Consider the following 26270-nt stretch of genomic DNA (forward strand, 5'->3'; position numbering starts at 1 on the left):
ATTTCATTCACTTAATCCCACTTAACATTTTGTAATCACACTGATCATTATAACTAGGGGATGAGTGGTACAGACTTTCAAGGATCATCAGCCTGGGGTTTTTTATTTCCCTCTGGAATATGTTGATACTTATTCTAAGCTTTGCCCTCTCTCCATTGCTTAGTGTTGTGTGCACTGGTCAGCTGTCATGGACAGTTTAATTGAAGAGTGCATGTCTCTTCCTGCCTTTTCAGAGCAGCTCTGAACATTTGCAGTGCCCACTTAAGTGAGTAGGTCACACCCATCTGAAAAAGATGCTCTCCCTTGCCTGCCAACTGACCTGCACCTTCCAGTTTTAAAACCTCCCTATGGCCTTTTTAATTTTCATTTTCACTGCCATCAGCCTGGTTCCATTATGATTAACATGCAGTCAGCCCATGCTGTGCTAGTGGCTGCCATCTAAAGTAGTTCTTAAGGTACTTGCACCTTTCCTCTCTGTCACCTTCTCTACCCACTGGGACTTCTGATCTCTGCCAGCCTCTCAGGCATCAAATGTGGAGGAGACAATATTTCTGAGAAAGCTATCATGAAGGTCTTGAACTTTAACCTCTTGCCTGGCTCTGTGAATTTTATCTCTGGAGTCTTGACAGAGAGAAAAGTAAATACTGGAATTCTCTCTGCAGGAAATCCTGGTTTGACCTCATTTTATAGGTCTTTATTTTGGCTGACCAAAATGTAGATCTAAAAGTCACTGGTCTGAATCCTTTTATCATTAGAAAAGATTTGACTAGTGGAAAACATTAGAATAGGAGGCTACTGTTCTCAGTGAGTAATAATAAGAAAAAAATAATCTCAGCAAAGCAAAAAATCCTTTTTCCAATTGGGGATATCCCAGCAAGATTTTATAGACAGGATTAAGAGAGGTTACAGTTGCCTGAGCATTGTATTCTCATTGACATGCTATATTCCATCATTCAGCAGACAAAAATAAAAAATAAACCTATGAATGCAATCACTTTTTAATTTACATAATTTTAGGAGTGGGCATGGTTTAAGTTGTAGCTGATAAAATTTAAGATAAGTGCTTTTACAAGGTATTTTTAATATAATAGAAAAAAACACAGAATATCTGCCAGCATTGATATCTCTAGAAATTAAAATATCTGACATTTTATCCTTGTCTTAATCCAATTTTAAAATAAAATACAATATACAGAATGCTGCCCAACAGGTCCAGTAGCAGTAATGGCTACATGAGAAATAGTACCACTTTCCAGGAAGATGACAATTAAACTCATCAGAGACCTTTAAATATCCTTCACAGCTGATAATTTAGAAGTGATGCTTTCTGCCTTTTAGGGTTTTTTCTGCACGTAGACCTAAAATGAAATGCTGGTAGGCTGATACTGCTGTTATATGTGTGTACTCCATGGTAGACTACTGAAGAGGCTTTCTGCTTTTATTTGTACTTCAGGTGTGGGAGTCTTCTGCTAACATAAAGCAAGTTGTATGCAGATACATCCTAAAGTAAATTCATAAAGCAGCTTTTATAATTCTGATCATTTTATGTTCCTCTTTTTTTTTTTTAAGATACTGTTTCCCTTTTGGACGTCCTGAAGGAGCTTTAAAAGCCACACTTTCATTACTTGAAAGGGTAAGTTTGAGAACATACGTTAAGTTCTGCTGAGCCTGCATTTTTCTTTTGCATTCAGGTTGCTGAAAGCAGACTCATTATTTTACTGCTGATTTTAACTGCTTGCTGGAATGATGGTTGTTTTTGGTTTTCTCTCATTGTCTTCCAGAGGCCAATAGCTGTTTTCTGCAAAACTTATTTACTGGACTTTCACTTCAAGCCACTGAATTGTAGTCAGTGACTCTGATCCTTTTTTATTTAACACCTATCCAGCATTACCCCTAAAGTGGTACAAGTCCACTCTGCAGCCCCCATTTCCTGCTATTTATGCCTTCTATGCTGCTGATATTGTCTGTACTCATATGTAATATTAAAAACCTTGTCTGTAATTAAAATAATATTCAATAAATGCATCATCTGAGTCAATTTAAGAAGCAAAAGCTATACACAGCAAATCTGACATGGGCAGCTATAATTGTAAAGTCCTGCCCAGCAAATCCTCTTGTATTGACTGGAAAGGAGAATATCTCATAATGATAAAAGCATCTCAGTCATCTCTGTGTAAAAAGGACTTTAAATTCCAGCAGAGATTCCAAAGGAATTATATCAGCAGGAGTCTGATGAAGTTATGAATTCAAAAAAAACTTAGGTCCCAGGCTGTGTTGCTTTGCCAAAATTTGAAAGGTTTGGTCCTTGAAAATTATTAGTTATTCTGCAGTGCAGAACACTTCATGGAGAGAGAATCTCTCTTAGAAAACCTCTGCCATGTTCAGAAAACACTTAGGGAGTCTAGGTGTATATGTTTCATTTCACTCACCATCTCAGTGATTGTAGTGCTGTGTAGGTTCCTTTGTGCTTTTTGAAACATCCATTTCCTCTCCCCTTTCCTGCTGTTGTGAATGGTAAAGGTGCTCTAACTGGTGCTCAAGCAGCACCACTGTCAGTCTTGACTGGGAATAAATGTGCTTTCCTATATTTGTGAATGCAGAATAGCTTAGAACCATCTTATTTTACTCGTTTTTGAAAAATTTGAAAAAAAAATCAGACTAAGAACAAAAGGTTTTGAATGCTGTAAATTCACTTGTTGATAACTCAGAAGTTATTAATTGAAAAAGCAAGTAAACACAGATAGAGAAGTCAGATTTGTGTGCAGGTATTCTGGAAGTCTGCTTTGCAGCAGTCTTCCTAATGGTTTCTCTGTTGCTGAACCTGTTTCTTTTCCACCACATCCTTCCCTAGACTGCATCCCTTGCTCCCTTCTTTCAACAGTAACTTTTAGATATACAAAGGTATAGCTTGTCTAGGGATCCGCTTGAGAAGCATTTTTTTAAGGTTGGGAATTATCAGAAATTTTATTGTTTACATGAAAATGTGATAAAACCATGTTTTGTTTACACTTACCTGCTGAAAGTTAATGAAGTGCAGAATTAAATTAAAAATGCAAGTGAATTATCAATATTTTTTTAACATAGTAATCCAGAGTATATTATGCTGCATTCATATAAAGAGGTGTGGATTCTTGATTTGCCTCACTTGCAATAGGTGAGGTAACAACTCACATGTTTTGAAAACATTTAATCGGACTCTCTTCTATTTGGCCATAATAAAATATTCTGCTGGAGGTTCAAAGTTTTCCCTGCCCACGATATAGATGACATTTTTTTTCACAGCAAGGATATGTTGAATTTGAATAACTTTACCCTGTTGAAGAGTCCATGGCTCTGCAATGGTGGAAGCTTTTCCACAGCTGAGAACCAAGCCAATTTCCACAATCACATCTTTAGTGGTAACCCTGATCCAGCCCATCCACGGAATGCTCCTGTTCCTCTGGTCTCGATGTCACCCAAAGACTGACTGGCATGCTGCAGGATGGCAAACAGGAGGGATAAATACTGCACAGGCAGTCAAATCAGGGCTGAACAGAAACCTTCAAAGACAAAGATCCACCAGCTGAAATAGTTGCTTTTTGACTTCTGCCTTTAATCGTTATCAGATCTGTAGTAACTTAAGGACACTTTTAACCTTTTCCTGTGGGGTTTGGGTAATTGTAATGAAGTGGTATAATTGTCTCTGACACAGGTTTTAATGAAAGATATTGCCACTCCTATACCAGCAGAAGAGGTGAAGAAAGTGGTTAGAAAATGTCTGGAGAAGGCTGCCTTGATCAATTACACGCGACTTACAGAATATGCCAAAATAGAAGGTTAGTACAGCAATCAACTGCCGAGGTGGCTGTAAAAGCCAACAATGCCCATTAACTGCATTTTCCGTGAGCAGCCTTTTCCCTTTCCAGAACAAACCCCTTCCACAGCAAGGGGAAATGTCTCATTAAAATCTCAGCTGGTGAACTGTGGAGCTTTTTCCTATTCATTGCTTTAATATGCCTCCTGGGACCCTGTTTGAATAAAAGACTAGGACTTCCTAATTTAAGTTGCCCTTTGTTCTTACTTTTGAGTTCTTCATAAATTTAAGAGGTTGTTTATGGGCTATTTTTTTATTTCTCTAGCTATTTCTAGTGATTAAACTACTGACAGGAAATTCTTTCCTTAACAGCAGTGTCATTGCCTTGAAATTTGAAAACTGTGTATATATTCTTTTCTGAAGTATTTAAAAGGCAGACAAATAGATAAATGCTATTTATTTTTGCTGCTCTGTTATCAGATTATTAAAACCTTAATGACATCCTGATTTAATGAATTATTGGGACAAAATACTAAGTTTGAAGGTAATCAGGAGTTTTTCTGAAAGTTTGGTATGTTCTATAAAGCATATCATGAAACTAACTAAAATTTTGCTTTAAAAAATGGCCAGGATGCACATGTCATTTTACTATTTGTAAACCTCATGTAGAGCAAAAAGGAAGTCATAATAGTCAAATGCCTTGTTAAGACAGACTTTTATTCTCCATAAAGTACAAAAAGCTAGAGATACTCCTTTCCAAATATATTCAAGAACAGAAAGCTGTATGCACCGGATTTTTGGAGCTAGAGTTAATCTCAGGAAAATATGGTAGGATTAATTCTGTTTTTTTAAAAATACAAATATTATGCATATTAATTTTTTTAATAGCATGTATTTCTAGCAATACATCAGAAGAAACAGAGCTAGCTTAGGAGCAAATTGAAGAAGCCTCAAATATTTAGCAGCATTATAAAGCCAACTTTTTGTCCCATTTTTTATCTCTGCTCAAATTCTCTGAAAAACATGAGTTAACCGATCTCACAAGTGATTAACAAAAGATCCCTCTCATCACTATAGCAACCAGTATTATATCATGGAAGTAACAACATGAAACCATCCTAGTAACCAGTTTATCATAATTAATTATGATATCATGTTGTGTTAAAGAAAAAAAAGGATGAATATTAAATCTATTCTGGAAAATGAAAAGGAAAAACAGAATGTTTTCCTTAGTTTTTTTTATATTTCTGTATTCATAAAGGGAAATGATGTTAATGTTCAGTATTTAAGTCATGTACCAGACCTGTTGAAACGAGTATAAAAATAGAAACATTTTTATAATTTGAAAAAAGCTTGCAAAAGATACCTGAAAACACTGAAAATAAAATGGATTGGAAAGTTTTTTGTCATGATATAAATAAATCTTTTCCCAAGATTTTTTACTGTATCCTAGAGAATTGTGGGACTTCCCCTGGAGTAGCAAGTTTGCACTTTAGGATATTCACACTGTTAATTAACACTGGGTAAGCTGGAACAGCACATGAAACTGACTCCCATATTTCAACTTGCAGTTTTCTTTTTTGGATGTATTGCCTTTTGGTTGGAACACAACTAGATTTCTTTCAGTAGTTTTACACTCACATAGTTGTAAACTCAAAGCACAACACATCATTGCATATATAAAGAGAGACAGGTGAAGTACTTTTCTGAGAATAAAGTACTGTTAAAGTGAAGGACTCCAGCATAGTAACATCAGAAAATTCACTGCACTGTATTTCAATGGCAATCAGACCTGTATTGATATCTTTTGATACTCTGGTCATTACAAACATCCTACTTTTGTACCAATATAAATGTAATATTTTTCTGCGATAGGTTTCATTCTGCTCCTTTAGGTTTATAGGAGCATTGTTGTATCTGTGCACTGAAGTTACATTCTTCTCTTGAAAGTAATTTATGTTGGTGTTTGCATTAAATGCTTACTCCTCAAATTGCATACAGAAAGCACAAAGTCCTTATCCTCATAATATTACTGATGTCCTCAAATGTGGCTGACACATCTTTTGGAGATTTTTGTTCTTTGACTATTTCTTTAATGAACAACATCATATTAGTCAGTCAAAATGTAAATATTACAAGACAATATCAGCTATAGACCAATAGCAAATACCTAAAAAGTAGAAATACAATGAAGGGTCTAATACAAATAGTATTCTCAAATATGTTTCTGAATTCCCATGTACAATATGATGCAAGGTCAGTGCCTGAGCTTGAAATAAAGACTATATAGATCTAGTATTAATAATAGTAGTAATAATTAATTAATATTAATTAATAATCTAGTATTAATATATTACTCAGAAATATGCACCATTTCTCCCTCACATGAAAAATCCCATCACTTGTGTGATGTACTCAAGATGTTAAGAAACTATTAACTCCTTATGTGGTATTTATTCTTCTCTAATTATATGAGTTTTATTTCTGTAATGATGTTTTTCTTTCCCTGTTTTTTCTTATTTAGCAACAGCAGAAAAGGACCCAGGTGATTACTATCTGTGTGCATGTCTGCATGTATTACAGATGTGGTGTGTTGTGTCTGTTGTTATTATCTTTCTTGATTTGAACAATACCAAGACACTGACCAGAACATTTGTGAATATTAAAATTAATTTTGGTGTAGTTTAGTCCATGTGTTAACGCTGATACTTAATTATGATGTACCTATTTATTAGCAGTTTAGCTTTCTATTTTGGAATATGATGAAGTTGTATTTTCTGTGAAAGGGGTATTAACTAAATGATGCAGAAAATTTTTATTTTGTTAAATTCAAAAACAGTTTGTCTATTTTGAGAAATGTAATTTCATAGTCCTCTGCAAAAATTGTATGTTTTGTAACAGAATCGCTCAATTTATTAATGAAGATATTGCTATGAAAACTAATTTTGTACAACTGGTTTTGCATTTCTCTGATATGGCTTTGTTTAGTGATACATTTCTTTTTCTAGGTATTGCTGAGGGTTACATGGAAGGTAATACTTTGTGTCCCTAATTTCATGATGATATGGTGGATATTCTCCAGTCATACAGGGAGAGGATTTTGAGTTCTTATATCCCAATATTTAAAAATCATCATACAAAGAGCACAGCTGAAGGAGTATTTGCAGCTGAGTAAAACTGGCTGCATAGAAATATGAGGGATTTTGCATATCTGGTCTGTGAAATAGAGCAGTGCACTGCTTTGTCTTACCTGACATACACACCCAAAGCAAGATTGACTGTGCTGCTTTCTGGGGTTTCACAAACGCTGTCAAACACAGGTATGGGAAGGAGCATTCAGCTGGTAGGACTCTCGTGATGAACTAATTTTCCATCTGGAAAGACAGACTGGTGTGATGATAACAAAGCTGCATGAAGGTCGTTCCAAGGGGAGCTCCTTGCCAATGAGGGGCTTGAAAATTACTAGCAAATGATTAAGATTACTTTTTTTAACAACTGTGTCCATAACTGAAGTAAAAAAATTCCACTGATTTCCAAGACTTCCGCTGTTTTCTGTTTAAAAGCTTTAAATGTCTTGTAAATAAGAGATCTTTTGGAATTTTTAAAGAGAGCAGGCAGTGCACTGATGGAATGGAAATTCATGCCACAGTCAGGTAGGGTGAGTTGGTGGGAGCCCACATTGCTCAGATGGTCTGCTGACCCCTCCCATCAACAGGAGAAGTTCCTTAAGCCAGGGACTCCAAGTGCTCTGAAAGTCCTTCAACAACTTCTCTGTGCAAGGACAATCTCACAGCATCAAATGCAAAACACCCTGAAACCAGTTTCCCTTCTATGTTAAATACCTAAAGCTAGATAGCACAAATATTCAGTTTAATATTTTTACGCCTCTAGGTATTAAAGAAAATATCTCTTGAAATTTGAAATTCAGAAACAAAGAATTGAAATTAATTGAAAATTAATCGGGAAATTTTAGAGATTTTTTTTCCTTTCACCTTTGCACTTCAAAACCTCCCCTGTGCACTTTTATACAATGTATGCACTGCAAATCTTCCTTGTGCCACACATTTGCTAATCTTAGTTTTTCTCAGGCTCTTTCTGTGGGAAACCCAAAACCATTAAGCATAGATGACATAGTTGCAGACACATAAACAAACAAACAAATAAATAAATAAATAGCTGTACCTGATTTTAATCATTTTACATTCGGTTTCTCCGTGCTTTGAAAGAAAGCATCGCCCTTCTTAACGCAGGATAGCAAAGCTGTCCCTGAAGTGACCTGGCAAATAACTAGATTAGAGAATGGATGAGAGGAAAGCCTATCACATATAGTGGGTAAGTTCACTGAGTTAGCTGAAGCTAGAGGTTTATAGGCTGCATTTATAATTTAGTTGCTTAATTAAATACCAGTTCTGAATAAAAATGCAACTGAAAATTATTCAAAAACTCAGGAAAAAAAAACATTTTATCAAAAGGAGTAGATAGGCTGTATCCACTGGAATTTTGTGAAGCATTTCTCTGATCCAAAAGACAAAGCCACTGAGATGAATCCCAACATGATGACATTTTAGGGCCAAATCCTGCTCCTGTTGTTGTCTCTAGCTGGACTCCCACAGATTTCATAATGAACTTGATGTACAATATGCTTAGTCCTGATACCATATATTGTACTTTTGTGGAAAATGAGAAAAACTATGTCCAGATAACTGTTATTTACCCTTTAACTTGTGCACTATATACTGATAATGAAGCTTGAATTTCAGGAGTGTCCTTGTTGGGTAATGCAGAGGTGAATATGCAAATTCTTCTTGTTGTGAGAACCCTTTCTTGGCAGTGTGGTTGCCAGGTTCCCAGGTCTATTCCCCAAGTGCTCTCATTTTCACAGTCTCAGCTGCACAAATCTCTGAATGTTTTCCCAAAGACAGTGGTTACTTTCTTCATAGCAAACATGGTGGCATAAGCAGCACTTCTACCAAAAATATTTGTTTACAGGCAGGATGACATTTTATTGACCATCCCTCATCGTTGTACTGTTATGAATATAGAATAGATTTTTTTAACAAAACTTACATTTGCCATGGCAATTATACAGGGTTCAGCATGTCATTCCTTATTACATGTACAGCTGAATTTCTCAGGCAGTAGCCAATCTGCTCAGTCAGTGTAATTACCATTATGAAGAGAATAGCAGGAAACCTACTATTATAATTTTGAACTATATCTAAGAACTCTCAAATAATGTCCTGGTAGTTTGCAGCAAGGGTTTATAATTTGTCAAGGATATGAATCAATACATGAAAATCTCTGTTTAAGTATGACCCATTTTCATTTTCAGTATATGCTGTCTTTGAGATTTCACTACCTGAAAGTACTTTTTAAATAATTTTGTGTATGGCATGTATTCCTATCTTATTCAGTATTTCATTTACATTAACTCTTCCTATAGATAATAATGAACATAAATGGACCTGCCAGATTCTGAGGCCAGAGACAAACAGCATTCTTCAGATGCATTTTGCATCCTTCCTGTGAAGAGCCTATAGAAATTTGCATGGCTTCATCCCCTGTTTTCTCTCCCTCAAAAAAGATGGACTTCCTTTCACAGACTTCTTACTTCTTACTTATATTCTATACACATCCATACACACAGAGTAATAAAATGCATTATTTATTCCTTCTCATAAATTAATGGTTTCCCCTCTAAAATTTATTAGAAATCTGAATGGCTGAGGACTACTTAATTCTGCTATTGCTTTTGTTATTGCCTGAGAAAAGACAGAAACTTACACATAAATACATTTTTCAGCACAGGGGCATTACTTTGCTGTGCAGATATAAAAGGGATTAAAGTGGTAAATCTCTGTAAAGCAAACAGGGCAGTATTTATCATTGACCATGAATATTAATTTCTGAAGCAATAGATGTAAACATTTGAATTATAAGTTCAGTTGTCTTTTAACTCACTGTTTTTAAAATTCTATAGTAACTCAGTATACTGGGCTCCTTCTGCCAAACAGTTTGAATAAAAGAAATGAGAATAAATTCCATTCAAATTGGAGCAAATAGTTACTCTGGAGTCTAGAATTGTTCAAAGACAAATCAGTTGTCATGCCAAAATTTGTTTCTATCAGAAAGACTGCCAAAGGCTGAATAAATGTTAACTCCATACAAGAGAAGGTCAGGAGAAACTCAGAAGTTTGCTGGGGTTTAAGACATCGGTCATTAACGTACTCATTACTCACAAGTTTCTGCAGGAAGGGTAGTATGTAAATGCCCTCAAGGCTCAGAAGGATCTGTCTGGCTTAAAAAAGAAGAACACTACAAACATTATTGAAGCTGAGAAGGCAAGTGGAGAGAGTCATTGTACGTGGAGAGGACTTGATTAAAGCTCTCCATGCATGTTCATTTCACTGAACAAACAGAAGTGGGTTGCACAGCAGCATAGCACTGTATTGGTCTCTGTTGTGCAACTAAATGGAAATGAGGATATGGGCAAACATCCCTGATTTCAGTTTTGGACCTGTAAAATAATCCCCAGACTGCATCCTGATACTCCTTTGTAAACATACCTACATCCTCCTTTAACAGTAGGGCTGAGTCAGTCTTTGTCACTGTGCTTCCCTGTTTCAGTCCCCTGCTTCACCCACAGGCAGGTCATTTCAGGTCCTGTGTGCTGTACAGGTGTATCATCACCTTACAGTTAATTTAGTTCCCAAACTTAGGCATGCCAACCTCGTCCTGTATCCCAAATGAGGGGGATACTTCCATCCCTCATTAGCATTTCGTCATCTCCAGTTCCTCCATGCCCTATGATGCATCTTTAGACAAGGGTTTAGTACTTATGCCATCTGGGTTTTCATCACCTTGTCTCACAGTAGCTGCCTGTTCTTCATTTCTATCATTTCAGGAGTCTTTCTCTGGTAAAGTTTGAATTCCATCTTCTTGAAGATTGGTGACATCCCCATTAGATGCCTTGCACAGTATTAGCAGTGCTGTTATAGCAGAAACATTTTGTCTGGGATAGGAAGGTTCTGATGTCTGTATCATGCTTGTGTCACACAACCCTTCTGTGAAAAGTTAATTCTACCCAGTCTTAGAGTTTTGATCATTTTGAGCTGAACTATTCCCAGTTTATAGGAAATTTTTATTGCTGTTCATGTGTCAAAATGCATTGTCCCTTCTTTAACTCTTGAAGGTATTTTGATACGTTTCTCTCTCCCATTCTTTGGAATTATCAAATTCTTGTTACTGCATCTTTCTGTTTCCCATGTTTTACACATTGTCATTGTGCTTCTAATATTTATTCTAAAGTGCCTGGTGAAAATATTAAGGAAGCTAAGATGAATCTTCAAGGAATCTCTCAAGAATCCTCTTTTTGCACTTTCTCAGCACTGCTTATTGCCTTTCACTTGAGACATCTTTTTTATACCCCACACAGTTTCTTTTTTAATCCTCATTTTCTTCAGCTTAACTGGTAGTTTTCCCATGAGGCACAGTATCAAATGCTTCATTAAAGTCAGAATAGAGAAGGTCTACTGAATTTCTTTTGTACAAAAATATCCTACCTAGAAATGCAGAAGTCTGGTTCAGCCTACCTTTGCAAATCTGTGTTATATTTTATTTTATTTTCTGTTCATTTTATGTCCTCAATTTGTAATTCTTCAAATTTTGTTTCAGTTAATCATTTTCAACATCTCTTTTCCCTTCTCCTTGCCTGCCAGCTTTAGATTTCTTGTTTTCATTTTTCAGTTAGGCTCCAGCATTTAAAATCTTAAAATATTCTGGTTTTTTAAAAATACTTTTTACTAAGTCTGCATTTTCAAGTGCCAGTTTTCTCTCCATCTGATAGGTGAGTTATTAATCTATTGAGTTCTCTTTATTCATGAAGCCTTGCAGTTTGGCATGTTTGTTATCTCTGAGTTTTATTGTAGAGTATCAGGAAGTGCTCAGAATATTAGTTCTTACCCCCTTTGAGGTGAAATTAGAAGTGAGAAAAAGAAGGAAAATACCAACTGCTTGTATCTGTGTTGCCAAAATCAGAAAACAAAAACATCCTATATTAAATGCTTTGATGATCAGCTGGCAAAAAATGAGATTTTTCTTCTGCTTTTACCTGTTTGATTTTGTTATTTTTATGCTTTTTGATGAGCCAAGATTCCCTTTAGAGAACAAAACAAAACAAAACAAAAACATGTGATTGCCTCATGAAGGCAATACCATTGAATACTATGATAAATTTTTAAAACCAGAAAATATTGTGGCATGACATACTTAATAAAATGATAGGTCATGGAGTAGGAGATGTGAACTCCAAGTTTTCACAAATCTCACAATCCTTCTGATTTAGCTAATAATGGTAATTAATTCTAATGTTTTTCCCCTAGAATTTGAAATGCTATAGAAATTGTAGAAAGCAATTACAGAAAGACTGGTTTCAGCTTCATAATTAAAGCTAAATTCCACTATTTGTATAAGGCTGGATTTTTATTTTTTTTAATGTGAAAAATATAGAATGTCCTTCCAGATCTACCTCCTTACTTTTTCATTCAGAATAAATTCTTTGAGAAATTTCACAAAATTTTAGCACAGTGAAATCTAAATGATCTGTGGGTAGATTATACCAGTTTTGGGTTAACTCTTCAGAGTCAGTTTAGGTTTAGTGACATGCTAGCTTTAAGCAATCTTGCAGGTTTCACATGTTAAAAGGACCAAAGGAATGGGCCCTGCTGGAGCAGGGTTGGCTCCATAAAGCTCAAATTCTACTGTGGCTGTATTATCAAGCACATTGTGTCCTCTCTACTGTAAGCCCACTGGGGCTGTGAACCTGGGAGCTTCTCAGCATGCTTGCCTTTTTCCCAGTACCTCTGCCTGGACATGGGTTGGCTCTCCTGAGACACTGGTTCTGGACATGCTTGCTGGAAGAAAAGGGGGAAGGATGAAATAAGAGGCAGGGAAAGCCAGTAAGGGATATTTGCTGTGTCACTGAGGGGGAGACTGGCAGGCCAGAGTCAGGAGTCTCCTTGTTGCATTGTATTCACAACCAAGAAAAAAATGCCTCTCTAATGAGCAGATTCCTGAGTGCAACAAATGTCAATGAGAAATTAATCACACATGTTTAACAGCTTACATGCTGGGGAGAAAATGAGAGAGGTGAATTGTGCATTTGTCTTCAAGGATGCCTTCAACTCTCTTGTGGAAAGAAAGCTTGAGGTGGGTTTTAGACACACTGGGTTTTAGGCATCCTGATTGTCTCGAAAAGGAGGCTGGGGAGAAGTTCCCTGACCTGTGTGATGCAGGAGGTGAGACTGGATGATCTGGCAGTCCCTTGTGGCCCGAGGCTCCGTTGGTTCATGAAGCAGTCACTTTTTCATTTCAGCAGTGCTTCACTCAGTTAACTCAGCTCATTTACCAATATGGCTCGGTACCTATGTGACTCACTGGTAATGCATACTTGAGAAAGCATCCATTATTTACAAAGCCTGGTTTGCTTTTTCATTTTGGCAGGATGTGAAGCTCTAAACAGATGATTGATGGCTTTTTCTGTTTATTTTCTAAAAGATGTCAAGCAGCATATTTACTGACTTGACTCCTGCTGCAACTTGTTAGTTTGAACAGTGTAAACACATTTTAACAACCCTTAGTAATTGTGGGAAGAAAGACATCACAAATGTAATGAAAACTGACAGCACTGATTTCCATCCCTTTAATTCCTTTATGCTTACAAAGACAAGCACAGTATTTGGCTCAGGTGTTTTGGACTTCTAAAACTTCCAAATAAGAATCTATTGCTACTCATATTTCATATACACTACTTGTTTGGCTTAAAAAAAAATAAAAATCGTTATTTCTCAAATTGCTTCATAGCCCCTCATGTGTATACACATCTAACTGTTGGATATCCATAAGACATATTCCCTGGAATCTGAAAGATGTTTAGTTACAGAGAAAAATGGCTGGGTGGTGTGGTAACTTACATATAGAAAAGGAGGCTCTACATGAAGCTTAAGTGAAATGTAGGGAAGTCTATGTTGTGCAAAAGAAGTAGCATTTATTCTGTGAATAAGTAAACAAAAATAAATTAGATTTTTCCAAAGATACAGACTGAGTACAATTCCCTGCCATCTTTTCTTATAAACAAATCTTCTAAGAAAATAATGATTTTTAAAAGTTTGTGAAAAGCTAGAAACATTAAGGGTAATTTACATATATTTAGCTAGTAATAAATAGTTTCAGAGTAAACTAGTAAATAGCATGGTGATTTTTATGGAAACGTGAAATTGGAATTGATTCAGTCTAGTATAGCACACATTTTTAGTCATCCTTGCCATGAAATATCAATTGGAAACCTGCCATACTCAACTTAAAAGTGTATTTACAGTTTTCATACTCTTTTTCCTCCTAAAAATGCTAATCCTATTGAGAAAAACTGTTCCTTAGCATTAGTCCCACAGTGATTAAAAACTTTAAAATGTCTAGTTTAAATCATTTGTCTGTTCTTCTGCCAGCATCATCCCTGATTAAAGGTAGGTCCTCTCCGTCCCAAGTGTTTCTGCTTTGGGAACACTGTATTCCTACATTGCATGTTTGTGAACATTTCTGATTCTCACTTTCATCCTTCATTTTATTAGGCTTATGATGCCTTTCAGACAAACAAAACAAAACAAAAAATAAACTCCTTTCCTTTTCTGATCAAAATCCTTCACTTCAGCACAGAGGACCAGAACTGTATTGCCTTGTTCAGTGTAATTGGTATTTGCCTGAGACCATATTTCTCTTCACTGTGATCTTATCACAGTGGTGGAGCAAGATAACCTCACAGTTATGTGGTGAATCTTTTTTCTCCTGCTCTCCCTAATGATAATGATATCTGTTCAACAGCCATTTTTAGGCCATCTTTGGAGAGCTAATTGCAAGTGTGGAATAAGTGAATTTATTCCAGAGCAAAAATGCAACATGAGATCCAACATAATTATTAGAATTACTTTCTTAATAATGTAAAGGAGCCCTTATAGGATATAATTTCTGAATACTTTACAGCTTATTTAGCTTAATTAGGAATGTATGCAATTATGCATGCAATTATTTTGTTTACTTGGTTAGTGGTGAGGTAATGAAGATCAGGCTGAGTTTGCAATAAAATGAGTTGTTTATGCTGAAATCAGATGTTCCAGTCATGCTCTCTATTAATATCCCTGGTTTATTCCTAAAACTCATTAACATCAGTGACACTGCTAGTGATGTATATTATCTGTATGAATTGTACTTGCTGTGTGTTCAGGGAGGGGAGGACACTGACCAGGAGGAAAAAGAGCAGTTTCAGTCCAGGACAAGTGTAGAAACTACTGGTTTAGTCTGAATCCAATAGCAGTCTTTATAATGTAAAACCTAAATAAGAGGCACTTGGCTGATCCTTGCTAATCTCTCATGATTCAATATGTTTGTTGTTACATTCATACAATCATTGCCCAGTATAATTGTAAAGGCAATACAGTACAGCATTAAAAACAGTGATCTTGTTATTCTGAATGTGCTTTTGTGCCTTGTGTGTGCTTTGTGCTTTACCCATCTTCCTACACTAACTCTTTCTTGAACTAAATTCTGGTTTTAGAAAAAAAAAGTATTTCAACATATCTGGTTATGTGGGCTCTTCTAATAAGATTTGAAAAAATTCTTTTTAGTTGCTTCAACTAGTTTTTCTGCTTGGTTTTTGCATGAAAACAATGTGGGGTATTAGTCACTTTGGAGTAGATGTTTGCTGGAGATTCTAATCCAGTGTTTCTTCAAAAATTGCATCAAAGCTCTGTATTTCATTGCTGTAATATGCACTAATGTGTTAGTGCTGGAGAACTGGACAAGGTCTCCTGCCTTTAAAATGTCTGGAATGTTGCTTTGACTTGCTAGAAATGTCAAGTGTTGAAAATATTTATTGCATGCAGGTTGATATTCTTACTAAGACCAAGGAGATTGTGTGAATTGTTTCATTAATCTGCTAATGGTCTGTGTAGTGATGAATGCAAAGTGGGAAGGAAATGTCAGAGAATTTTCTGCATATGATGTGTATTCCCATGATTTGCTATCCATGTCATCCATGAATTTGAACAAAAAGGGAGAGAATAGAATTCCTGAAACCCTCACTAACCTTGTTATCAGCTTTATAAGTTCTCTGCAAACCTGGTTAATGTGACCATACATTCATGCTTAGCAGCAAGAGCTTTTTTAAGTAAACAGGCTCTAATAGCGAATGCTGAAGTTATTCCTAACAATGCAGATTATTTAGTTGGACAAGTTACTTTTACTGATTAAAATGTTTGTAAAAAATTCTGTTGGACTCTACCCTTATTTCCTGTGATTCTTCCTGAAATCTAGTGCTACGATTTTTTTAATTGCAAGCTAATTGTTGTTTCATTTCCCTGTATTTTAGTTACATTTGGTTTCCCTTTGTTGTTTCCTTGCTTTTTGAAGTCTTTTGAGTAGAATAAGTGAGCCTTGTGTAATTTGTAACTTTTGCATTTGTACTTCTGTTAGTTGGAATTTTTAGTAGGCTTGTGTTACAAGATCCTTATTTCATAATGCTGCTTTTCACTATGGTATTGAAAAGAATTCAGATTCACCTTTACTGGTGAACAGCAGGTGGAAAATTAGTTACTTGAATAATTAGTTACTAGAAAATTAGTTGTATGAATTATTTTGGTTTGCATTTTTCTTATTTTTAAATATGCCTAAAATGGAATGTCTTCTTTTGATTATGCATTTGGAGTTTTTGACTGCTGCAAAAGGTAGGAATTTGGCTGATGACAGTAATGAGCCAACTGGTGAGAAGACGTTGTACTAAAAAGAACAAAAAAGTTCTCTACTATCTGCTGTCTTTTTATATATGACCTTGAAGAGAAACAGAACTTGCTTATTGAAAAAGTTGAGCATCTAATACACTGATGCACCTGTTATTTCTCACATATTAAATCAGGTAATGTTTACAGTGACCACTGATGCTCTTGTGAATTATATTCTCCTTTTAGTACTCTGGACATTCGGCTCTGTTTATGTATATTAAATCATTATCCTTAACACTTGAAATTTCTTTCACTTTAGAAATTTGTCAGTTTGCCGCATTCCCATTAGTTTCTGACATAATTGTCTCTTACTGTAAATCCTATTTGTAACTAAACAATTTGGGTTTACATTTTGTATTCATATAGAAACTATGAATCAAGCAACACCTGCACGAAAGCTGGAAGAGGTTCTTCACCTTGCAGAGCTCTGTATTGAAGTATTGCAGCAAAATGAAGAGCATCACTCAGAGGTGAGGCTGAAATGGCATTTGCTGTAGAGAATGGTTTGTTCCTGGATTTTCACTCCTCTGATGCGTAGCAAGTCTGTCAAGAAATATTTTAGTTTTCCTTTCTGACATATGTTTAAGGCAGTTCACATTTACAGAGGAATAAGAGACTTGAAGCTTATGCAAAGTGAAGTGAGATAAAACTCTACTTCAATTCACTTGAATGAACTGTAGGTTTAGAAACGAAAACTAAAGAGCATAAAAAAGAGAAAGCATCTTTGTGCTGGAGGTGCTGAAATGGTATGGAAAACATTCATAGCCTCATACAGTTTTTCCAGCCAACTTTTCACCTGATTTTCAAAATAGAAAGAAAATATAACTGAATGCAGGTTTTCATCATGCTGTGTAGATCTAGATTCTGGATATAAAAAGAATGATAGGTATAATAATCTCATTGCCATTGCTCTTGTGTTGATTGGAAAAGTATGCTCTTAAAATTGTACTTTTAAAAATGGCATTATAAGGTAGAAGAAATGAAACAAAACAATTTTATGTTTCTTACTTTCACATCTTTTGCTTCATGATGCAGAAACCATAATAGCTAGAATTCTAGCACCTCTTATGTCAAGCAGTTACAAAACTTAACATGCCCAGATACACCTGTATATATTATTGAAATTTAATTATTAAATACCAGAACATTGTTTTTAAAGTGTTCTCAAAAAACTCAATAAATATTTTTTTGGAAAATATGCAAATGGATAAACATTATCTAGTATATATAATTATAAAATATGATCATTCAAAACATCTGGTTTTATATCACACCATGGAATCTGGTTTTTAGCTTACATCTGTCATGTGTGAACTTGTTATAGATGTTTTATCATATACTGAAGAAACAGCTGTTTTGATGGTTTGAAATTAATTCCCTGGAGGTCCTGTTCTACACTACTGTTGCCACTGTGTTACAGTGTAATGATTGCTTAATAAAATGTATCTTTTGTAGTCTCTGCCTTCTGAGGACCTGCATGACTGTAAGAAAATTGGACTTCTGTGGCAAAGAACACAGAAACAAAACTCAGATCAAATCATACAAAAATGATTAGGCATCTCTGTTCAAAGATTGCATTCTGTACTACTTATTTGCAGTCGGAGATGTGGTGTTTTTCAGAAGGATAAGTATAATGCAGGTGCCTTCAGAAAAATTTATTCAGCAAAAGTTTGCAATCTAATCTGAGGTACCTTGAAAAGAAAAAAGATAATGCTAAGGTTATTTTCCCCTTCCTTCACTCATGTAATACATGTTCAATTTCACTGAAATTTATAGGCCATACAGAATTTCACTATTAAAGTATATCTGAGAAAAAGATTGCCAAATTATACATTCCCTACTCAAAAGAGATTATTCAGTATGGTGACTTCACATCATAGTGTTATGCAAATGTTCAGTGTTTGGTGCTACAGTTAACAGAAAGGATCAGTAATCTGTAAAATAATAGATCACATTTTTAACACTAGATTTTTTTCTTTCTTTTTTTAATTCATAACATTTACAATTTTCGGGGATTCCCAAAGGGAAGAGAGGTATGTGATTCCTGATGACCTAAGCATTGGTTTGCTCTGCTCATGGCATGGAACTGTGCATTGAACATGTAGCATAAACTGTTGTGATGATTTCTGGTGTTCCATAGCCACATTTATGTGCCTTCCAAAATCTAAGAACTCCATTCTTCCTTTAATCCAGTCAGTGTTTCTGTTCTCCTGGAATGTGTGCCATCAATTGCTAATTGCTTTTAGCCTGTTATTATCCATAGCAACCGTGCTGTTACATTTAGCTTTAACTTTTCTAGTCTTCTCTCTTGCTGCCCAAGTAATGATGCATAGCTCTTGAGAGAGACTCAGGAGAATTTCTGTCTGGGTTCAAAGTATCATTTACAACAAGGAAGAAAATGGAGAGAAAATGTGCTCATTTTCTAGATTTGGTTTTGCTTTGTTTTGAAATTTAGGCAATATTTTCTGAAAAGAGTTTTGCTTGCTTAGAAGGGTCCCCTGCTGGTGCCTATATACATTTTTCATTTTCATGTAGTTATTTTCTAGGGCAAGGAGTCTCTTCTTTTAATTGACTCCTACTTAAACAGGTTCATTAATAAGAAATTTCTTCCAGTTTGATGAAACTGAAAGACTCCATTTCAATCTCTTGCCAAAGTTTTTGAAGCCTCATCTCTCCTCCTCGCTATGGTGCCAGTTGTCATCCTTCAGTCCTGCCACTGGAAGACAAAAAGTACTTTTCAGTAATAGCAGGAGATGCTCAGCATTTCTTTAAAACTTTTGCCAATTCATCATTTCTCCATTTGCCCCATGTCAGAAAGAACTACAGGTAGTCATCAGAAAGCCCAAGATGCAAAAACACATTTGTAGACCACTTCACAGAAGTTGTCTTTTATTTGATGCCTTTCAGACCTAACTACATAAGGCTACACCACCCAGGGCCTGCATTTCATAACTGCAAGTGAAGATTTCTATGAATTTATCTGAAGCTGGGGGAACTCAGCTCTTGTGTAGATCAAGCTACATATGTTCCATGCTGGCAACTCAAAAATATTCAAAATTATATATTTGAAATGAGTGGCATAAGTTTGAAAGCAATGCCATCGTCCTGTGTTGCATGTGTAGGCATTTCTCACTGTGATATGTTCTTATACACCCCGAGCAAAACACTCAGCAGGATTCAATGTTCATCCTGATTCATAAACTCCCTCCACCTTCATCTCTAACTCCAGGATCACAGAGCTCCCCCTGATCCAGTGCTCAGCTCCAATGCTGATGTTTAAAAACCTAGGTTTATGTGCTGGTAAAAAGGTACAAAGTTATATGTCTTTAATGAGGAACTGGGCTTAGTTGCTGGTGATATTTGTCACAGTTCTGTTCTTTAAGGATTGCCTAATACAAATTTTTGACAAAGAAAACTGTTCCAAGAAGTTGAGTTACTGGAAATGAATACAGACATTAGTGAACTTCTAAAGATTTATAGCATTTGCACAAGGAAAACTGGGTGTCTTCCTCAGGAGAAGTTGATATCTTTAAGGCAAAAATAGGAATTAAAATCACTCTCTAGCTGTTAAAAAAAACCCCTCAGACTTCAAGGAATAAAATTTCACAATAAACCATCCTTTTTGATTACAAATGAATGCAAAATGTATTAATAAAGATTTATTTTAAAAATAAGTTCATCTGCTCTAGAATTTAATGAAATCAAAAGAAGCATATACAGTCATTTTTTCAAGGGTAAGGCCTTCATGCTTTTCTTTGCTCTCTGGAAAAAAGGCATTTATACTCTCTTTCTTTTTTTTTTCTTTTTTTTTTCCTTTTTTTTATCTTTTTGGTGTTATATTTTTATTCTGATCATATCACCTTTCCCACAATAATCTGTTTTATTTCTTTTTTTTTTTTTTTGATGCAAAGTTTTATAAAACATTTTCACATTTTTCACTTGGCTCGTTCTTCCTCCCCAAGTGAGACAGGAATTGACATGACATACTCAGATGTGCTCTGCCCCAGATAGAGCACATCTCTTGGCTTTGGCTCATGTTTACTAATTCTATTTTGTTATGTTTGCAGGCATTTGCTTGGTGGCCAGAACTGTTGGCTGAGCATGCAGAGAAGTTTTTGTCTCTATATTCTGTTGACATGGATTCAGCGCTTGAGGCACAGCCACAAGACTCCTGGGACAGCTTCCCACTTTTCCAGCTGCTGAATAATGCCCTCAGAAATGACAGTAAGATCTTAATTTTTTTTTTTTGCATACAATTAGCATAAGATTTTTCAATGTATCCACACCTTAGAAATGTGTTTCTAAACAGGATAATGCTCAAAATAAAAGTGACAGGGCCTGTTTTTATGATACCTGTCCTGGTGTTCCTCTTGCTGCAAGCTGAGCAGTTTCCCTCTATCCTTGCACCATTTCAGTCCTTACTCTGGCAGTGCATTAACCACTTGGTCTTCACAAATTACTCAGTTTTGAATCAATTGTGTACAAGCAGTGTAAGAGGTGTTGATAGCTTGCATTTAATCTATATTGCTTAAATAAAGTTGTCGTTTCTATTTCCTTCTAAGCCTTCTAAAATACTTTCACCCTAGTTATGTCTATGAAGGTATAGTAGTGTTAGCATGAATGGAATAAAATACACACAACAAATGTTCTGTTTGGATCCTTTGTTGGGCAGACTGCAACTTCAGAAACTTATTAAAATCACCAAGATGGCAATTGAGAAGGTTGCTGGAAAGGGTGCAGGGATTTTTCAGTCTTGCTGCCAATCTCAGAAGAGCTGGGCTCCCAAAAGGTGGATTGTGCACTACTTTAAGTGGTGTCCAATCATCTAAAATCCAGATTAAAAATCTGAAGCCTCTGTTCAGATGGGATGTTCAGCCTGTTTTCCTACCATCATACATTTTCAGTTTAGGAAGCACATCTCTAGTTGTGGTGTTACAATTCTTTGGTAAGAATTCTTTGGTTTCCAAAACAATTCTTTGCTTTCTGAAAACTGTGTAGGTGTTTTAAGATACTCTTATAAGAAGGATTTGTGACACCAGTTTTAACTTTGTTGTTGTGTCATTTGTGTTCCTTTGAGCTTTGGTTCCAGCCTGAGAGAAGCATTAGAAGCAAACAAGGGTTGTCCTCACATGCAAGAGATTGCCAATAGGCTGCTGATTTTTCTTTCCTTAAAAGATTAAATGGGTAATAATGCTAAATTACTGGAATAGGCTTAAGAAAGACATTTTATGAAAACATCCATGTTAAAGCAACTATTACAAATATTGTAAAACTTTAACTGAAGGACATGAAACAACTGTTGTATGAAATATCACACCTCTATACCAATTTCAGTAATTCCCCAATGGTAACAGATATATTAAATTACAGTTTCTGGCAGGTGAAAACCATCTGGAAAATTACACACTTTTTCTTTTTCCAAAACTACTGGAAAGAAATGGAAATTAGTCACCTGTTAATCAGTGGACATGTTAGCAAGTGGCAAGTGACCATTCTACCAAGAGGTGATTCCCAAGTGGAACATACCTCAGTGCTTATTCTTTAATTAACAGCCTTTTCACCTTATAAAGCATTAGCAAGAGCTTCCCATGCTTATATAATAAATTTTACAGCCTTCCAAGGTAAAATAAATAATTGTGACTTTACCCTAAGTGAAAATCTTTTCCTGAAAACTATCACCTTCATAGAGATATATTTAGAAAAAAAAAATCTAAAAAGGGAAAAACTGGAATGTGGTCTCATGAGGATAAAAAGGCTAGTATTAATAATTAACAAGGAGAGTGAAGTGGAGTAAATTAGCCATAATAGAGCCCACAGTGACTGGCAAAGTCACCTCTCATTATCAAAAAACTCATTAGGAAATGAAGAGGTGGAAATCCCACTGGGTTATTCTCACTCTCTGGCTATATCAGAGATTACTTTTCAGACTTCTTTCAAATGAAGAACAGTTAGGTCACCATATTGCATATTAGGTTAATCTTCACTGAAATTTGGAGGACTGACACCTGCATGTTATTCTATCTTGAAAGCATTAAATGAGCTCTAAATCTTTGGTGCATGAATCAGTTTTCACATAAACCTGACATGAGAGAACTCCTAACAATAAAGAAACAATCTTACATTTACAGCATTAAAGAAAACTTGCATGTAAAACTATTTTTATAACTACATAGCTAAAGTGTAATAAAAAAAACTCTGAGATAATGAAAATTCATATTCAAGTAATAGTGAAGGTGCTATTTTACACAGTGTAAAAAACATTGTACAAGATTCAAGGCAAATACTTCAAAGTCAGCATTCAATTAGCAATGAAAAAAAATGCATTTTCCAATATGGTGTATTATTTTTTATGAAGAGAGGGGAGGATGGGGAAGTCCTGGCTGAAGCTTCTCATTTCTTTCATGAAAGACTCCATTTTGTGTCACCTATAGACTCTCCATGTTTTCTGATCTTATTCCACAAGGAAGAGTAAATCAGTGATTGCATTCCCATTTAGTCTAACTGAAAAACTTAAAAAATGGAGGGAGGGAGGAGGATGATCTTCCCATCATGTAAAATATTTCATCTGCTCTCTTGAGATAACAGCTCTCATGAGAACATCTAACTGCCAACATCTAACTTCTCTCTGCTAACTATAAAAAGTGAATTAAAAATTATATTCACTATGGAGATGAATAATAGATGGAAGATAAATTTCTTGTGTTTTTTTCAAATTGTAAATATTTGAAAAAAAATCATAGCTGCTTTTATAGTGTACATTTTAATGATCTCCAGAGTTGCTATTGTGCACACACAATTATGCCTGACTCTGTAGAACTGTGCAGACTGTACAGCAATAGCAGTACTCAACATCTCTCTAGGACAGCAAAATTATTTTTCCCAAAATTAGATATTCATAAAGGGAAGAAGAACATAGTTGTTCCAGGATTGTTCCTTGTTTTCTGTAATGACCATGTTACTTTTTTTCCACAGAGCCTATAAATAATGTTTGAAGGGGCCTGCTGTAGAGGGCACTTTACATTCTGTAGTTGCTTAATTATTCAGATTAATCTGGTTTTCAGTGTCCAAAAGACAGACATATTAATTCCTCTTTATTTAACGTGGTGTGAGAGATATCTTTTAGTGGCATATGCCTAGTTAAATGAAGTGTCTACAAATTTTGCTTGTTATAGAGGTTTTCCAACTCTACATTCAGTATTGTGATCATTTCCTTACCAAGTTTTCTCTGCAAGTGTCACTCACTGACACTTTGTCCTGTGCCATTGCTCAGCATTATTGCATTGCTACCTTGGCCTGAACCAGTCAAAACCAGGAGTATTATAAAGGTGACTCATAATCTTCATTCTCCTTCAAGTACTACTCAGTGGAAGGTCTGTGCACCTGCTCTAGCTCTGCCTCAGTCTGCTCTAAAGGGCAGAGTCTGATGAAGCTGATTTAGAAAAAGCAGCATGTTGAGTGCTAGCCTTTTGAAAGCCATTGCCATAATTTTCTTCTTCAACTTCAATTTTTCAAGAACTTCTAGTTCGGGGCTCTGTTTCTATTCCCATAATATGTTTTTCCTTTAATATTGCCTGTGCATTACCTTGGTCTGGCACAGGCTTTCATTTCATTGTTGCTTGTGTGAATATGCAAGGCTCATATGATGGCTCATATGAAGAGGGTGTGGGGTGTCTGTATTTAAAAGACAATGGAGAATTAATCTACATAGCTTTGAAGACAAGTGGTAGTTGAAGGATCTGAAGCGTGGCATTTCCTCTTGTTTCCCATCTGCTTTGATGCACAGGTGGTGCCTTTTGGCAAGATCAATTTTAATCATAGGGTAGAGTGCCATGAGTCTGAGGATGATACTCAGCTATATCACTTATCTCTGTGCTCTGAGTTCTTTCCCTGCCCTGCATTAATCCTGGATGGAGATCTCCAGATGGGTAAATCAGAGCTGCCAAGTCCTGAACCCTGGGAAAACAGAATGCTCATGGAGCTGATGATCCAAGACAGTTCTCTTGTGGGTGTGTACCCACATACAGAGGGAATTCTGTGGAAGTGAAGTCTTGGCATAATTTTGGAAAATTTCACTTCCCTGTAAAGACTGGTGTCATGATATTAGGAAAATGATTCAGCTTTTGAAGTTGGACACCTTCATTGCCTGTGACTTCTTTAAATTTCATGCTGGCTTCAAAATAACAAGTCACCTTCCTGCCCATGAGGCTTCATTACTGTAATTCCCAGAGCAGTGCTTGTAGCCGAGCATTTCTGTGGTGTGCTCAGAAACCACTCAGCTACGAGTTTATCCCTTCAAGTAACTGTGGTTGCCTGATTAATTACAGATCTTCACTGGTTCACTATAAACCAGCAAGATTGATTTAATTGGCACAGTTGTATTCTTGCTGTTATTTTTCAGCTCAGAGTTGCCTTGAAAACTCAGTCTAATATGCAAATGGGTACCAGTAACCTTTTGTTTCTTCAAGGCAGTGCTCATCAGCTGTTTGCTGTGCAACCTTTGTAATATCCAAATCCTCCTCAGTCATTTTTGTTGCTGGTGAAAGGTGCTGTAGTTTTAAGCTATATAAGACAACTATAAATAGAGAAAATAACACTGTTTTGAATTCCTGATACATAAGTAATAAGCCAGAACTAACTAGTTAGCAATTATTTTAAAGAGCAGTGTGAATAATGGATCATGTTTGTAATGGACTCACAGGTACTCTCAAGGGTGGATTCTCAGGTGTTTAATAAAGAGATGATCCTACACCTCTGCCTTTTTCTCAGTGGAAACCCTAATAATCTCTGCCTGCTGCCTAGCTGCCTGTTTTTATAAAACTTCCTGTATCTGATATCTCCACCCCTGTGTCTAAAGTGGTTGGAAATTCACTGAAAGTTTCAAAATTCTTAGCAAGATGGGCAATTACACAAAACCAGAGAGCTGATCACATAATATTGCTTTTTCAGGTAATGGTGATTGATACAACATTTCCTATTACTCTACAAGGATGTTTTCAAGAAAATAATTTTTTGTTTTCAGATCATTTTATTCAAGTAAAAAAGTAAAATGGTGTCCAGAAATTCAGCAACAAGGGCACTTCCTTGCAGTAGCAATAGGGGACAGAAACTCGACAGCATGTTTTCCCCATAGTCTGCATCTCTCCCATGTTCAGTTTGGGCTGGACATCTTTCAGGAATGGAAGGCAAAGTAGTTTCTGGAAGTTTAGAAATTATTTTGACATGTTACACATGGAGTGGCATTGATAGTAGAACAAAAGGGATTGTAATTTTAAATGATGGTGTCCACGGTGAGCCCTGTGATCCAGGCTTTTCTTCTTAGGAAGAGGAGGAAGCCTCCTCAAAATGTGGTTTTGGTGCCCATCCAATTATACAAGACACCTGCATGCTGGAATAGGTGGGAGGAGAAACCCACAAAAGAATTTAAAACAACAGAACATGGACAAGAGAAAACAAAGGTTGCCAAGGTCATGAAAATTTTTCTCTGTGTCTGAGCTTCTATGTTTTCCATATGCACATGGTAGTACTCTCATAGGTTCTTATAACAGGGCTGGATTAAAGGGTGAACACAGACACATTCAAAACATGAAACATATATTCTCTTGGTGGGACAGGACATTAGTGTGCTAAGCGTTAGCATTTGCTGAGAGAGC

The 26270-nt window shown here is 35.9% G+C and overlaps 1 protein-coding gene across 3 annotated transcripts in view; it reads left to right on the plus strand.

Moving 5' to 3' along the window:
* Positions 1 to 26270, plus strand: part of CADPS2 (calcium dependent secretion activator 2) — a 282539-nt gene that overhangs the window by 207090 nt on the left and 49179 nt on the right. For all 3 annotated transcript variants that reach the window (XM_030238173.2, XM_050969712.1, XM_050969713.1), the window contains exons 15-18: positions 1570 to 1633; positions 3692 to 3815; positions 16987 to 17090; positions 20688 to 20844. In XM_030238173.2, the coding sequence (XP_030094033.1) occupies positions 1570 to 1633; positions 3692 to 3815; positions 16987 to 17090; positions 20688 to 20844 (449 nt within the window). The remainder of the gene's footprint in view (positions 1 to 1569; positions 1634 to 3691; positions 3816 to 16986; positions 17091 to 20687; positions 20845 to 26270) is intronic.

Source organism: Serinus canaria, chromosome 1A (assembly GCF_022539315.1).
Source record: "Serinus canaria isolate serCan28SL12 chromosome 1A, serCan2020, whole genome shotgun sequence".
In the NCBI taxonomy this organism is placed as follows: Eukaryota; Metazoa; Chordata; class Aves; order Passeriformes; family Fringillidae; genus Serinus; species Serinus canaria.